Source organism: Scyliorhinus torazame, chromosome 8 (genome assembly GCF_047496885.1).
Source record: "Scyliorhinus torazame isolate Kashiwa2021f chromosome 8, sScyTor2.1, whole genome shotgun sequence".
In the NCBI taxonomy this organism is placed as follows: domain Eukaryota; kingdom Metazoa; phylum Chordata; class Chondrichthyes; order Carcharhiniformes; family Scyliorhinidae; genus Scyliorhinus; species Scyliorhinus torazame.
The window spans coordinates 28,748,884-28,763,657 of record NC_092714.1 but is presented as its reverse complement, the minus strand read 5'-3'; the positions used below and the strand labels follow the sequence as shown (position 1 = coordinate 28,763,657).

Sequence of the window (14,774 nt, the reverse complement as noted above, 5' to 3'; positions counted from 1 at the left end):
GGAACTTCTTCTACCAGGCACGTCTCCTCATTTCCTCTGTGATTTCAACACAGTCAAAGAACAAAGAAAAGTATAGCAGAGGAACAGGCCCTTCGGCCCTCCAAGCCTGTGCCGACCATGCTGCCTGTCTAAATTAAAATCTTCTGCACTTCCGGGGACCGTATCCTTCGATTACCATCCTATTCATGTATTTGTCAAGATGTCCCTTAAATGTCACTATCGTCCCTGCTTCCCCCACCTCCTCCGGCAGCGAGTTCCAGACACCCACTACCCTCTGTGTAAAAAACTTGCCTCGTACATCTACTCTAAACCTTGCCCCTCTCACCTTAAACCTATGCCCCCTAGTAATTGACCCCTCTACCCTGGGGAAAAGCCTCTGACTATCCACTCTGTCTATGCCCCTCATAACTTTGTAGACCTCTATCAGGGCGCCCCTCAACCTCTGTCATTCCAGTGAGAACAAACCGAGTTTATTCAACCGCTCCTCATAGCTAATGCCCTCCATACCAGGCAACATCCTGGTAAATCTCTTCTGCACTCCCTCTAAAGCCTCCACATCCTTCTGGTAGTGTGTCGACCAGAATTGAACACTATACCCCAAGTGTGGCCTAACTAAGGTTCTATACAGCTGCAACATGACTTGCCAATTCTTATACTCAATGCCCCGGCCAATGAAGGCAAGCATGCCTTATGCCTTCTTGACTACCTTCTCCACCTGTGTTGCCCCTTTCAGTGACCTGTGGATCTGTACACCTAGATCTCTCTGACTGTCAATAATCTTGAGGGTTCTACCATTCACTGTATATTCCCTACCTGCATTAGACCTTCCAAAATGCATCACCTCACATTTGTCTGGATTAAACTCCATCGGCCATCTCTCCGCCCAAGTCTCCAAACAATCTAAATCCTGCTGTATCCTCTGAAAGTCCTCATCGCTATCTGCAATTCCACCAACCTTTGTGTCCTCTGCAAACTTACTAATCAGACCAATTACATTTTCCTCCAAATCATTTATATTTATTACGAACAGCAAAGGTCCCAGCACTGATCCCTGCGGAACACCACTTGTCACAGCCCTCCAATCAGAAAAGCACCCTTCCATTGCTACTCTCTGCCTTCTATGACCAAGCCAGTTCTGTATCCACCTTGCCAGCTCACCCCTGATCCCGTGTGACTTCACCTTTTGTACCAGTCTGCCATGAGGGACCTTGTCAAAGGCCTTACTGAAGTCCATATAGATAACATCCACTGCCCTACCTGCATCAATCATCTTTGTGACTCCTCGAAAAACTCTATCAAGTTAGTGAGACACGACCTCCCCTTCACAAAACCAGGCTGCCTCTCGCTACTGCAGTCATGCTCTTCTCCTCCCCCCCTCTTGCTCCTCGGGAAGTGGGAGCATAGATGATGGGTTTACTGGGCTTGCCTGTTGGAAATGGTGATCAGGGACTTCCAAAACTGCTATCCACCTGGTCCATCTGGCTGTGGTGATTTTTGCGACTCTATTCATTGAGAGTAACGCATGGACCGTGTTAGGGCATATAATGGTCAGTTTTTGGTCTAGGACAATGCCTGCAGTAGCCATTACAGCCTGAGACTTGGCCTCCATGGCTCTCAGGCAACTTCCCCACCCAAGGGCTGTGTCCAGTTTTCCTGAATACTACCCAATTGGTATCTATTGATCCCCATGTTCCTGGGCTAGAATTGCTGTCATGTATCCTTCTTTCTCATGGTCAAACAAGGTGAATGGGTTCCTTTTGTTTGGAATTCCTAGTGTTGGGGCCTGTTTCAGATTCACAAAGGCCTCTTGCTGTTCTGTTGTGAGGACGACATCCTCTTTTTATTTTCGATTTCCTTTCAAAATGTCATTCAATGGCTGTGCCAACTGCGTGCACGAATCAATCCAATTTCTGTTAAAGTTACACAAACCCAAAAAGGATCTCAGTTCTTGGACAGTGTCCCAAAGGACTCACAACGTACGGTTAGCCCATTTAAAGGCAAAACAGTATAAGACCGATGCAGTAAGAACAGTGGACGGGGAACAAAGAATTACCCGAGCCAATTATGACCTACGGTTGGTCCCTGAACCAGCTGAACCGGAAAAGATTGATTGATGGTCAAAAGAATAACCTAATCCCAAGAAAGGGGGAATGGGAACATGGAAAGAGCTTGAGCCATTACAAAATATTTACAATCTCCACCCATTGGACGCTACCCCATTGAATGTTTTTAAGTAAAAGATAGATAGATTTTTGGACAGTAAAGGAATTAAGGGTTATGGTGAGCGGGCGGGTAAGTGGAGCTCAGTCACAAGAAGATCAGCCATGATCTCATTGAATGGCGGAGCAGGCTTGAGGGGCCAGTTGGCCTACTCCTGCTCCTAGTTCTTATGTCCTTATGTTCTGAATAACCGACTCACGGACGCTCAATTTAGATTCCGTCAGGTCCATTCGTAGCTTGACCTCATTATAGCCTTAGTCCAAATGTGGACAAAAGCCCTGAACGCAAGAGGTGAGGTGAGAGTGATTGCCCTTGACATCAAGGCAGCATTTGAACGAGTGTGGCATCAAGGAGCTCTTTGCAGAATTGGGGTCAATGGGAAGCAGGGGGAGTCCTACCTGGCACAAAGGAAGATGGTTGTGTTTGTTGGAGGTCAATCATCTCAATCGCAGGACATCACTACAAGAGTTCCTCAGCGTAGTGTCCTAGACCCAACCATCTTCAGCTGCTTCACCAAATACCTCCCTCCAACCTTCTTTTGTCTGTTGAATAAAGGCCATTTTGGTCTGTTCCATAAATTAACAGCTTCAAGTCTAAAGCTGATGCTCCTGAAATCGCATAGTCCCAGAATGGAAGAATTCTGCCCGTAGTTAGAGGAAGAGATCTCTGAAGGCAGAAGGGCAGGTTAACAGGGTGGTGAAGAAGGCATATGGGACACTTGCCTTTATCAATCGAGGCATAGATTACAAAAGCAGGGATGTCATGTTGGAGTTGTATAGAACTTTGCTGAGGCCACAGCTGGGGTACTGTGTGCAGTTCTGGTAACTACATTATAGGAAGGATGTGATTGCACTGGAGAGAGTGCAGAGGCGATTCACCAGGATGTTGCCTGGGATAGAATATTTAAGTTATGAAGAGAGATTGAATAGGCTTGTTTTTATTTTGCTGGAGCAGAGATGATTGAGGGGCGGCCTGATTGAGCTGTACAAGGTTATGAGTCATGATGTGGAGATGCCGGCGTTGGACTGGGCATTGCTGAGTGGCATTGATAGGCTGGATAGGGAGCAGCTGTTCCCCCTTGTTAAACGGTCCGTTACGAGGGGACACAAGTTCAAGGTGAGGGACAGGAGGTTTAGGGGAGATTTGAGGAAAAAACTTTTATACCCAGAGGGTGGTGAAGGTCTGGGATGCACTACCTGGGAGGGTGGTATCATAGAATTTACAGTGCAGAAGGAGGCCATTCGGCCCATCAAGTCTGCACCGGCTCTTGGAAAGAGCACCCTACCCAAGCCCACACCACTCTATCCCCATAACCCAGTAACCCCACTCAACCGACACTAAGGGCAATTTTGGACACTAAGGGCAATTTAGCACGGCCAATCCACCTAACCTGCACATCTTTGGACTGTGGGAGGAAACCGGAGCACCCAGAGGAAACCCACACACACACGGGGAGAACGTGCAGAGTCCGCACAGACAGTGACCCAGCCGGGAATCGAACCTGGGACCCTGGAGCTGTGAAACAACTGTGCTAACCACTGTGCTACTGTGCTGCCCCTTAGAGGCGGGTTGCCTCACATCCTTTAAAAGGTACCTGGATGAGCACTTGGCACGTCATAACATTCAAGGCTATGGGCCAAGGGTGGCAAATGGGATTAGATAGACAGGTTAGGTGTCTTTCATGCGTCGGTGCGGAGTGGATTGGCCGAAGGGCCTCTTCTGCACTGTATTATTCTGTAATTCTGAGGCGGATTTACAGTTATTGGGGACTTGCATCTGCTTCACTTTTGAGATCCACTGCTGGAACCATCTGTGCCATGGCCCGTTGTGTTTCATTGTCAATGTGCCCCGGGGAAGAAGCAACAAAGGCAATCATCAAACAGTTCCCACTACACAAAGCACAGACGTATTTTTTTGGCAAAAATATACTTTATTCGTAAAATATCTGAAAAAACATTACAAACATTTGAAAATGGCCATCACACAAAGTGCAATAAGATTCAGGTTCTCTACATTGTTCATGTTGCACTCTGAGGTGCTTAATACAGCCAAAGAAACATTACAGGCATTTTAAAATGGTCACTATAAATGATGTAAAGGGATATAAGTTCCCTACATAGATCAAGTTGCACTCTGAGGTGCTTCAATTTGATTGTGATAGATGGAATATTCACTGTTTACATTCACTGTGGGTCAGGCAGTCCGAGGGGGTTCTGTACAATTCCCAGCCCCTCAGTTCACTATGACTGACAGGTCTTAGCCAGCAATCTTTCCCCATTGCGCTTCTGTGGTAGCTGCCCCAGGCGTTAGTGCGTCCCTCAGCACATAATCCTGGGCATTGGAATGTGCCAGTCTGCAACACTCAATGGGGGGGCAACTCTTTCCACTGGAAGACTAACACATTTCTGGCAGATCAAAGAGCGTCTTTCATCAAGTTGATGATCCTCCAGCAACGGTTGATGTTTTTCTTGGTGTGTGTCCCTGGCAACAGCCCGAAGAACACAGAGCCCTGCAGATCGGAGCTCCCCGAGATGAACCTCAACAAAAACCACCTCAGCTCCCCCCAGACTTTCCTTGCAAGGACAGTTCCACAAGGAGGCGGAGAACAGTCTCCTCCCCACCATAGTTACCTACACCTGGCATGTAAGTACACTCACTCTCAAGCCTCAAACTTGAAGAGCTGCAACTTCAGTACTGCCAATAGAGCGACACTCCAGTACAAACCAGTGCCTTTAATGTAGAGGTTGGGAAAATTGGAGGGAAAAGATTCTGATTGGAAATATTCCCTTTTCTCTCTCTGCTACAGACTAGGTCCACCAAACTAAGAGTCGAGCCTCCTTTAAAATGACTTTTGTTGCAGATGATATTTTACAGACATCAATGATAGCTTGATAGTAAAACAGTGATGCAGTATTATATCACAGTGATGTGTCAGATCTTTGCAGTGGAAAGGCACAGGTTGCTGATCTGCAGGGCAATGTTAAGGCAAGTATCAGCAGCCCCTTAGAGCAAGAATCAGAACTGCAGCTGGCTAGAGTTAGCTGTTAGCTCCAAGTGATACTGACAAAAGCTTGGGAGCAAATCAGGCATTCACCCTGCAGGGCATGTTGAGGAAGAAAATTCTTTAAAATGTAACACACATCAAAAGAAATGTAGCTGCGATTACACAAGTATTTTCTCTCATTGGGGTGATCACATTTGCATCACTTACCTTATACACCGAATACATAAATGTCATTGCAGCTGTTCAATAGCAACCTTGTTATGCAACATCTGCCACGTGAATTCCCGTGCAGTTTGATGCGGAATGTACAACAAAATGTTTAGGGGTTTGATATTTCTGAAATCATAATATCTGAACCATTTAAAAATTATAACATGCTGTAGTAAATAATGATGTACAAAATAAGGCCTTCATGGGATTGGTTGAAGTCAGGAGGGAAGGAAAGAAAAGTGTCTTGTGTCAATTTCATTGTACAATAGAATGGTTCTAATTTGACATTCTATGTGAGTGGTGGTGTTCTTATTGAAGGCACCATGAGCGTGCATTCCAATAGGCAAGGAAGCATGGGATGTTTGTCTGAAATTCCTTGTTAATATTATTGTTAGTAATTTATGGGCTACATGGTTGCATTAAGTCATAATATTGGGCATTCATGATTTGAGACTCACCAGTGTGACTGTCGAGCCATAGCATCACCACAATATGTTTCCTCAGACTTAACCTCAGAAATTGCTGGTGGCAATATTAACACACAAATGTTTAAAGCATTTGGACCACATTCCTCTGTCCATTATTAGAATGGAGTCCTTAAGTATGTTACTGAGAGATGACTTTCCTTCCCCCCCCCCTCCCCCCCTCTCATTGTGAGGAAGTAGTTGCCCATATTCGCCAGTTAAGACAAGGAACTCAATGTCTGGAGGAAACTGCTCGTGTGAGCCGAGATGTTCATATGTTTAGACAAACATACCAGACTTAGCAGATCTCATTTACTTTGTCAAGCGTAGTGAAACGTTTGAGAACAATAAATTGGTAAGAACTCATTGCCGGATGTAATCCTTCTAAAACTGATCATAAGACGTTGCAGGATTCTGTGCATTTGTGCTCCATCATATTGAATTGCAGCTATTTGTTTGGGCAAATTCTCAACTCAACAGCATAAAGCTTTCACAGGGGGCTTTAAGAACCAACTCATATCTTATTCGTTTCTTCAAGGTCATCTCCTATTCACGTCAAAGTTGAACATGATAAAGTAAAATTATCAAGAAACGTCAAATTTCAAATAGTTCAACCATAATAACTTTATTGCAGCAATGGATAATTAAGTATGTTTATATCTTAGACCTATTGCAAACCGAGGATGGAATACACTGTAAACTCAGCAGAAAATCGGCAGAAACAATAGGAAAAGGGGGAAAAAACAGCTCACCCTGTTTGTCCACAGTCTTCACTAAAATTACAATGGGAGAGTGGAAACATTCTGTGAAAAAGTTATCCCAAGAGGTTTCTGCATGGCAAAAGAGGTACTGGGAGGAAGAATCAACAAATTCCTCACTGTGAATTCAAAATTAGTGTTGATAAAGGTTTGAAGGTACATTTTGTTTGCATTAATAACATGGAATTTTTTATTTAAATGTTTTATAATTTAGTATACCCAATTCATTTTATCCAATTAAGGGGCAGTTCAGCATGGCCAATCCACCTACCCCGCACATCTTTGGGTTGTGGGGACGAAACCCACGCAGACATGGGGAGAATGTGCAAACTGCACATGGACAGTGACCCAGAGCCGGGATCGAACCTGGGACCTCGGCGCTGTGAGGCAGCAATGCTAACCACTGCGCCACCGTGCTGCCCAACATGGAATTTTTTTAATCATCATATAGGAATTTGGCATTTGGCAAATTAGATTTTTTTTTCCGGGCAAGAGAAATTGGATGACTCTGTGTCAAATCATCCAGACTCGAAGCGTTAGCTCCCTTCTCTCTCCACAGATGCTGTCAGACCTGCTGAGATTGTCCATTTTTTTCTGTTTTTGTTTCAGATTCAAGCATCCGCAGTAATTTGCTTATAACTTTTTTGACTGCTTTTTACTGTCAAGGAAGTGTAACGGGGAATTTCATGTTCATGCACGCCTGCCTGAACCAATCATGATTGAACATTTTCCATACTACATTGGGAAGAGCAGTAGGGAGCTATATTGAAAATGGGGCTTACACTTGAGCACTTCCCGTGCTTACAAGATATTGAACCGGGTTCTGTGCTTTCAATGATGACATAACTATTGGCAATTGTCATCATTACAGTTGTGAAACAGCAGAAACATCTGGCATCTGCATATTCTGCACATGTGAAGATGAATGTGGAAATCCAGAAGTTACTGCCAGTGAATCACTGTTCCTCCACATGGCTCGGTGCTGATGTACCACTAATGGTAACCTTTAGAAATCATTTGAACTGATCTGAAATATTCCTTTAATGCTTCCCATTCCAGTTAAAAAAACATTCCTTGTTGAAAGAAGTGTTACTGGATGTTTTATGGTATATACTAAGTTCTAATCACTTGTGAACAACCTCTCTGGTCCTGAAAAACCTAATTTTATATTTGTCGACTACCAAATTTCTATATTATGATAATTCCATGTTTTTAATATTCAAAAGAAACTTTTAAAAGTTTGATATTTCAGCTTCCAATTTGTTACTAAGTGTATGTCCCAATCTTTATTTCTCTTTCTGTAAAATGTACAAGAAGTGCATAATGATCAGTGCATTTTAGTTTCTGGTTTGCTGTCAGTGAGACTTCTTCAATGTGATTGGTTGCATGGTCTGCTTGATGACATCACTGTTGCTGGATGCTGGATATCCTCCATAATTGGAGCCACGATAAAATTAATATCAGGAAAGAGGAAATCCAGCCACAAGATCTTAGTGCACTGCTTTCTTTGATCAGTGAGTTCACTATGCAACTGATCGCATAATCGGGGCCAAAATGGCTGGAAAACTATCTTGTTCAAGTGTTAGTGTATGCATACTTAACTAAATATTTGCATGATTGCTATTTTTACCGACACTCTAAACTATTTGCATTTATGTATCACAATTTTCATTTATATATCACTTTTAACAGAGCAAATGTCACACAGTGCTTCAGAGGAACGTAGTCAAAGTGTCAGCGCATCACAGGAGACATTAGGACAGGTGATCAAAAGCTAAGCAAAGAGCAGAAGGAGAACGGGGGTTATAGTTTATCCATACTGTTTAAGGGTCAAAGTAGATGAGCGTATCAAAACAATATGAGCTCTATAATTAATACACATAAAAGATAAAAAGTATTTATTCATCGTGGATGCATTTCTTTTTACATAGGTATGACATGCCAAGCACGGAGTTCATACGTTACCACTGAGATACTGTGGGGTTACCGCTTCATGCCTGTCCTGTCGTTGGAGGAGGGATTTTATGAGGTTGATTACAACAATTTTCACGAAACCTACGAGATAAAGACCCCGTCCTGTAGCGCCAAAGAAATGGCGGAGATGGTCAGCAAGGTGGAGCTGCCCCTTACCTGGTCAGTCTCCACCAAGCTCAACGAGGAGGAGGAGGAGGAAGAGGAAGATGAGGAGGCGCCAGCTGAGGAAAAGGGCCACGAGGAGCAAACGGAGCAGAACGGGGAGGTTACAAATCTAGAGAACGAATCCAAGGTGTGAGGCGGAAGAAAAGTCTGTTTGCCGCAAGAGAGACAGGAATATCATGTGTTTGTTTGCGTAGTAATGAAAGAGATCAGAGTGTGAAGCGTCCACCTGCCCAACACACTGAAGGATTAGACATTTGAACAGAGGAAAACATTAAAGAAATGGGAGGGGAGGGAGGAATGGTGGAAAGGGCAGGGTGTGGAGGAGGAAAATGGTCTGAATTAACAGGCCAGTGTTTGATTTACAAGGGGATTTTTACTTTCTTAATATAGACACAAAACCTGTGTTCAATATAGAGCTTGGCTAAAAGGCCTATCAGCCACAATAGAGCATACATGTGTTCTGAAGCTAGTTAGAATTCCACGCTGGAAGAGCAAACTGTCAGCTTTTTTAAGCATCCAGCCTTTTGAGTAGCGAGCACATATTCCTGATGCTCTGCTGTAGAGTGAATGCAGCTAAATGGTCCCTTTCTATGTTTCAAAAAATAATATATATGTGTATAAACAGACTGTTTAGGCAGTGATATTACTAGATTCAAACAAGATCTCAGGAAGGTTGATGGGCAGGTGGAAGATGTGGCATATTTTAAGAGGCGTTGCTATATTTTCACTGAAGCTACTGCAAGAACTATTTTTGGATGTTGTTTACAAGTGGCTTTCTTTTTTAAACCTAGTCGCCCTTTGTAATTTCCAATGTTACTTCCTTTGAAAAGAAAGGCCCGGCATCCTTTCAAAGTCTCACACCCGCCCTCCCAAATCACACAGGAGGCCTGGTCCGTTTTGACCGCGAAACTCTCAATTAAGGCGGGGGGAAAAAACCACCATCGCGTCCCGCAGCCCGGTGCTTGCAATATTTCGATGCAAGTCAGCAACATGGATGTCGCCAAACAACCAGGAACGCGCTGACGTGTAAACTGAATCCTGGGAAGGTGGTAAAGTTGGAGCGGAATAAGTCAAGCTTGTGCCATCGTCGCCAGCAGACCCATTATCAAAACTGGCTAAACGACCAAGGGGTTGCCCACTCACAAAATTTCGACTACCCTTTTGAGAAGGAGAAGAACCCACTGTATATTTTCAGCATTTTAGTTGCATTTTTTTTAATTTCAAGATTGAAAGATGTCACGTCAAAACAAGTACAAAAACCTACATCACCTACAATATGTTACTGTGTAAACATACACACCATGGGAACCAGCTAGGGGATTTTGGGACTTTTTGGCGAATGTCGATGATTTGTACAGAAATGGAGCACTTTAAATCTGAGCATCAGTTTGATAGGGTGTGACTTTAAAACATCTGTTTGAAGTGTAGGGGGGGGGGTGCTGGCTAAACGGGACATCCTGTAATGTGGTCTAATCCTTTCACATTGTAAAACTGCATTATTGCCATTTCTTATTCTGCCCTGTACATAACTATTGGGTAGTTCAGTGAATTCAGGGCTGCCATGTTCGGCCTAGGATTTGGAGAACAGGCCTCTTTTAAAGTGAGCTCTCCCGGGCGTTTGTAAAATATGCACTCGGCCAAAAACCTTCTTTCCTTAAAGTAGAAATTCACGTTCCCCTGCTTACTTCTCTGTTGCTGTGACGGTGCCAAATTATTACGCTTCAGGTAATTATGCTTTTTTAAACATTTTCTTTGAACATTTCCCTTGAACAGATATAAAAGTAGTGAAAATGGAAAGGCCATTTAGCTGACAGACAAGCATCATCCAATTGAGTAATGGGTCTTTTTGCTTTTCATTGGTTCCGTGAGGCAGTCACAAGGATGGATGTGTTGGCCGACAAATGGCTGGAGTCTGGGGCAAGTTATGTGATGAAACCTCAAGGAATACATTGAATAGCGGTTGGCAACCCTATCTGTATCCTGCATCAACCCTTCCCCCCCTCCCCTCATTCCTCCCTCCACCCCCACCACCCCTCCATCACCCGTCTTGTTGTATGCTTAAAAGACGAGTGGCCGTAATTCAGAAAATCAAGAGATATGCAGATAACATGGGAAACTAAGGCAAAAGATCTGCCATGACCTTATTAATATCAGCAGATTAAAGGGCCGTATGGTCTGAACCTCCTCCTAATTTGTATGTTACATTGACACACAGAGAGAAGCTGCATGCTGTGTGTGACTTTTCAGCTTCAAACTCACAAGAGTTTTGAAGAATACAGTTTCGATACCACCGGGAATAGAAACAGATCTGGCCAGTAGCTTCCAAATCACTGCTTTTTACAACACGGTAAGTTTTCATTCTAATATTTTTAAAGGTACAGCCGCAGTTTATATCTGAAAGGGATGTTTTATACTTTCCTTTGTTCTTCTACATCTTTGTAGAATGATGCTCAGGACGCCTTGAAGTGCTTTACAGACAGACAATAAATTACTTTTGAAGTGTTGTAACTTAGGGAGTGAGGCAGCCAATTTCCATGGAGCAATCCCCCCACAACAGCAATGTGATAATAACCAAGTGGTTCCGTGGTGATGTGTTTTGAGGGGCGAATAATGACCAGGACACAAAGTGAGAACTTTCCTGATCTTCTTCAAAATCGTGCCATGGGATCTTTTAAGTTCACCTGAGAGGAAAGCGAGGTCTTGGTTTGACAGCTCACCAATAAGCAGACACCTCCAATAGTGCAGCTTCCTTCAGTATTCGACTAAAGGGTCAGCCGAGATTTTGTCCTCAGGTTCCTGGAGTGGGACTTGAACCCACAACCTTCTGATTCAGAGATAAGAGTGCTACCAGCTGAACCACGGGCCGACACAGAACCATCCTGTTTACTTGATCTCATTATAAACATGAACAAGCAGCCCTAGTTCACAACTAGGATTGCCAACTCTGCCAAAGTTGGGTGTATTCCTGGAGATTTCATCATGTGTCCTCCAGTCTCCTATTGCCCCTCCTCCACGACTGGTCAACACCACGGCCATCTTGGGGCACACTGTCCTCCCAACCAAATCAGTAAGCAAACAGACCCTCCATTAACAAATTGCATGAAACGCAGCTTCAGTTAAACATATCTCCAATATAATTTTAGATAAACGAAAGTGTGTTGTGTTTTTTTTTAAACCTGTTGATTTTTCTTCTCCAGGATTACTTATAGCAGTGACCTGGGTTTCAGTCTTTAACTGAAGGTTTGGCAACACCAGTCACAGCCCAGCCACCATTTTCACAAAACTGCAGTCAGTATGTTTTGAGAAAGCATTTCTCATTTGCAGAATGTGTGTGAAGGTAATTCAGGTAAGCAGTGGAAGGAACGTGCCTCTCCGCAAACATTCCCACTCCTGCCAGTAGTCACCCCGCTCCAGAACTGCATTTTGCACATTCTGTGTGCTTTACGAGCCCTCACTCAGACTTTCCTCAATCGGACTTTACACGTGGAGACGGAAGCTGCCAGCAATTTGAATGGTGGAGGTGGCAATTTTGAAAATTGTGCCATATAGTTAACACTGAACGTACACCATCATTATCATCAGTCTTATAGTAACCCTTCGGAGCACCAAACGTCTGAAGTGCTTTTTTGATTCTGCATAACAGCTAGAATATGAATTTCTGTACATTTTTTATGCTGAATGTTTTCAAGTGAAATTAAAGAAATGCACGACAGCACATCTGATTGGTCTTTCTTTCTAACTTGTTTTCCATAAAGTGACAACCTTTTAACATTGACACAGGCAAAATCATTACGACATTCCTCAATGGATTCAAGTTACACCGCCAATGAGAATCGTCAAGAAACAAACCACATAGTTTGAGAAAAAAATACATTCCTTCAACAATTATCTCCAAGTCACTTTGATGCGTGTTCTTCTGGGTACAAAGTAAGGAAATGTCTTACTTAAGTTCTCCTGATTTCCTTACTTAATCTTGGTGGGTAGTTGCCTGAACCTCAGAGAAATGGTAGTTAACTATGCTTCCCTGGTGATCTCACATCAGTTATTGTTTCCCTATTCATTCATGGGAATTTATTTATTTCCCATTCCTAATTGTCCTTGAGCTGAGTTGTTTGCTCAGTCAATTCAGGGGCATTTTCAAGAGTCAATTGTAAATCTGGAGTCACATGTTGGCCAGCCCAGATAAGGATGGTAGAAAATGGGTTTTTACAACATTAGACCCATGCCAGCGCGATGCTCTGCGGCCCCTGCTCTGCGCACTCCTGTGGGGTCTACTGTAGGCATGGTCTTTGGGGGGGCCATGTGCTGCCCGGCCGGCAGGGTGGCACCCAGTTTTGGAGGGGGGGGGGGGAGAAACGGCCGTTGATTCTCTGCGCAACCACTGGCCAAGGGGGGGGGGTTAAGTGGGGTGCACAGCCAGATGGGTGCCTTGCAGGCTGCAGCAATGGCGCCCATGCCTGGACACACCTCAATCCCATGGCCCATCCCCTTGTCACCCCCCCCCTGCGCTATACCCCGCATCCCTGACACATGCCCTTCCCCCTCCCCTCCCAGCCAGCAGCAAGACCGACAGCCCATGGCTGCGTCTTTGGGACCATGTCTTAACTCTTCTTTTACCCCCATCAGCCACGGCGCCTGTTTCTCGATTTTAAATGCTACGAGTGAATCACGGCGTCAGTACTTCTGCCTGACATAGGCGGAACTGGCGCCGGCATCAATTTTCTGCTCAGGTGCGATTCTTCACCCAATCGCGTTTTGCGATTCCAGTGTCTCTGGACAGAGAATCCCGCACAAAGCGTTTGTAAAAGTCAGGGACCCCTAAAACTTTTTCCTGAAAGATTGGTCTCAAAAATTCAATTTATAGGGGTATATACTGCAACATTCATGCCACCCAAGTGCCAAGCAATGATCAATTCCAACAAGAGAGAATCTAATCATTCCACACTTGACATTAAAGGGCATCACCATCACTGAATCCCTTACTATCAACATCCTGGGGGTTACACTTGACCAGAAACTGAACTGGGCCAACCGTATAAATAATGTAGCTCCAAGAACAGGTCAGAGGCTAGGAATTCTGTGGTAAGTAACTAACCTCCTGACTCCCCAAAGCCTGCCCACCGTAGCGGTTACAAGTCAGGAGTGTGATGGAATACTCCCCATTTGCCTGGATGAGTGTAGCTCCAACAACACTCAAGAAGCCCAAACCATTCGGGACAAAGTAAACTGTTTGATGGACACCTGAACCACCACCTTAAACATTCACTCACTCCGCTGCCAACCCCTAGAGGCAGCAGTGTGTGTACCATACACAAGATGCAGTGCAGCAACCCGCCAAGCCTCCTTCAACAGCACCTTCCAAACCCATGACCTTTATCATCTACACAGACAAGGACATCAGTTGCATGAGAGCACAAGTGAAAAAACTCTTCATTAAGGGTGTTCCACTGGCCACTCTTCAATCTCCTGGCAGTTGCCCACGTTGAGGGAAGATTCGAAGATTATTGGAAGCCTTCCATTTTCTCCAAACTCACTTAAGAAATTTGGGATGCAAGCCATTCAAACTGGGTGACTCGTCCACTTTAATTGTAGCCAACTTTCCCAGTACACCCTATCAATTTTTTTACCCCATCAATTATCTCTGCCATCTTCACCTTTACAGTATTTTGTCAGCATCCTTTTCCTTAGTAAAGACCAATACAAATAAATCCCTATTACCCCACACCTACTAAAAGCTTCATGCCCATCTCATTTTGGGGGGCACGGCACCACAGTGGTTAGCACAGTTGCTTCACAGCTCCAGGGTCTCGGGTTCTTTTCCCGGCTTGGGTCACTGTCTGTGCAGAGTCTGCACGTTCTCCCCGTGTCTGTGTGGGTTTCCTCCGGGTGCTCCGGTTTCCTCCCACAGTCCAAAGATGTGCAGGTTAGGTGGATTGGCCATGATAAATTGCCCTTAGTGTCCAAAAGGGTTGGCTGGGT

At 44.4% G+C, this 14,774-nt stretch overlaps 1 protein-coding gene across 4 annotated transcripts in view; it reads left to right on the top strand.

Annotated features, from left to right (window-relative positions):
* LOC140427709 (G protein-activated inward rectifier potassium channel 2-like) overlaps positions 1 to 12,507 on the top strand; it is a 269,799-nt gene extending 257,292 nt beyond the window's left edge. For all 4 annotated transcript variants that reach the window (XM_072513237.1, XM_072513239.1, XM_072513238.1 and 1 more), the window contains one exon: positions 8,588 to 12,507. In XM_072513237.1, coding sequence (XP_072369338.1) covers positions 8,588 to 8,928 — 341 coding nt within the window. In that variant the 3' untranslated portion in view covers positions 8,929 to 12,507. The remainder of the gene's footprint in view (positions 1 to 8,587) is intronic.
* The last annotated feature ends 2,267 nt before the right edge of the window (positions 12,508 to 14,774 follow it).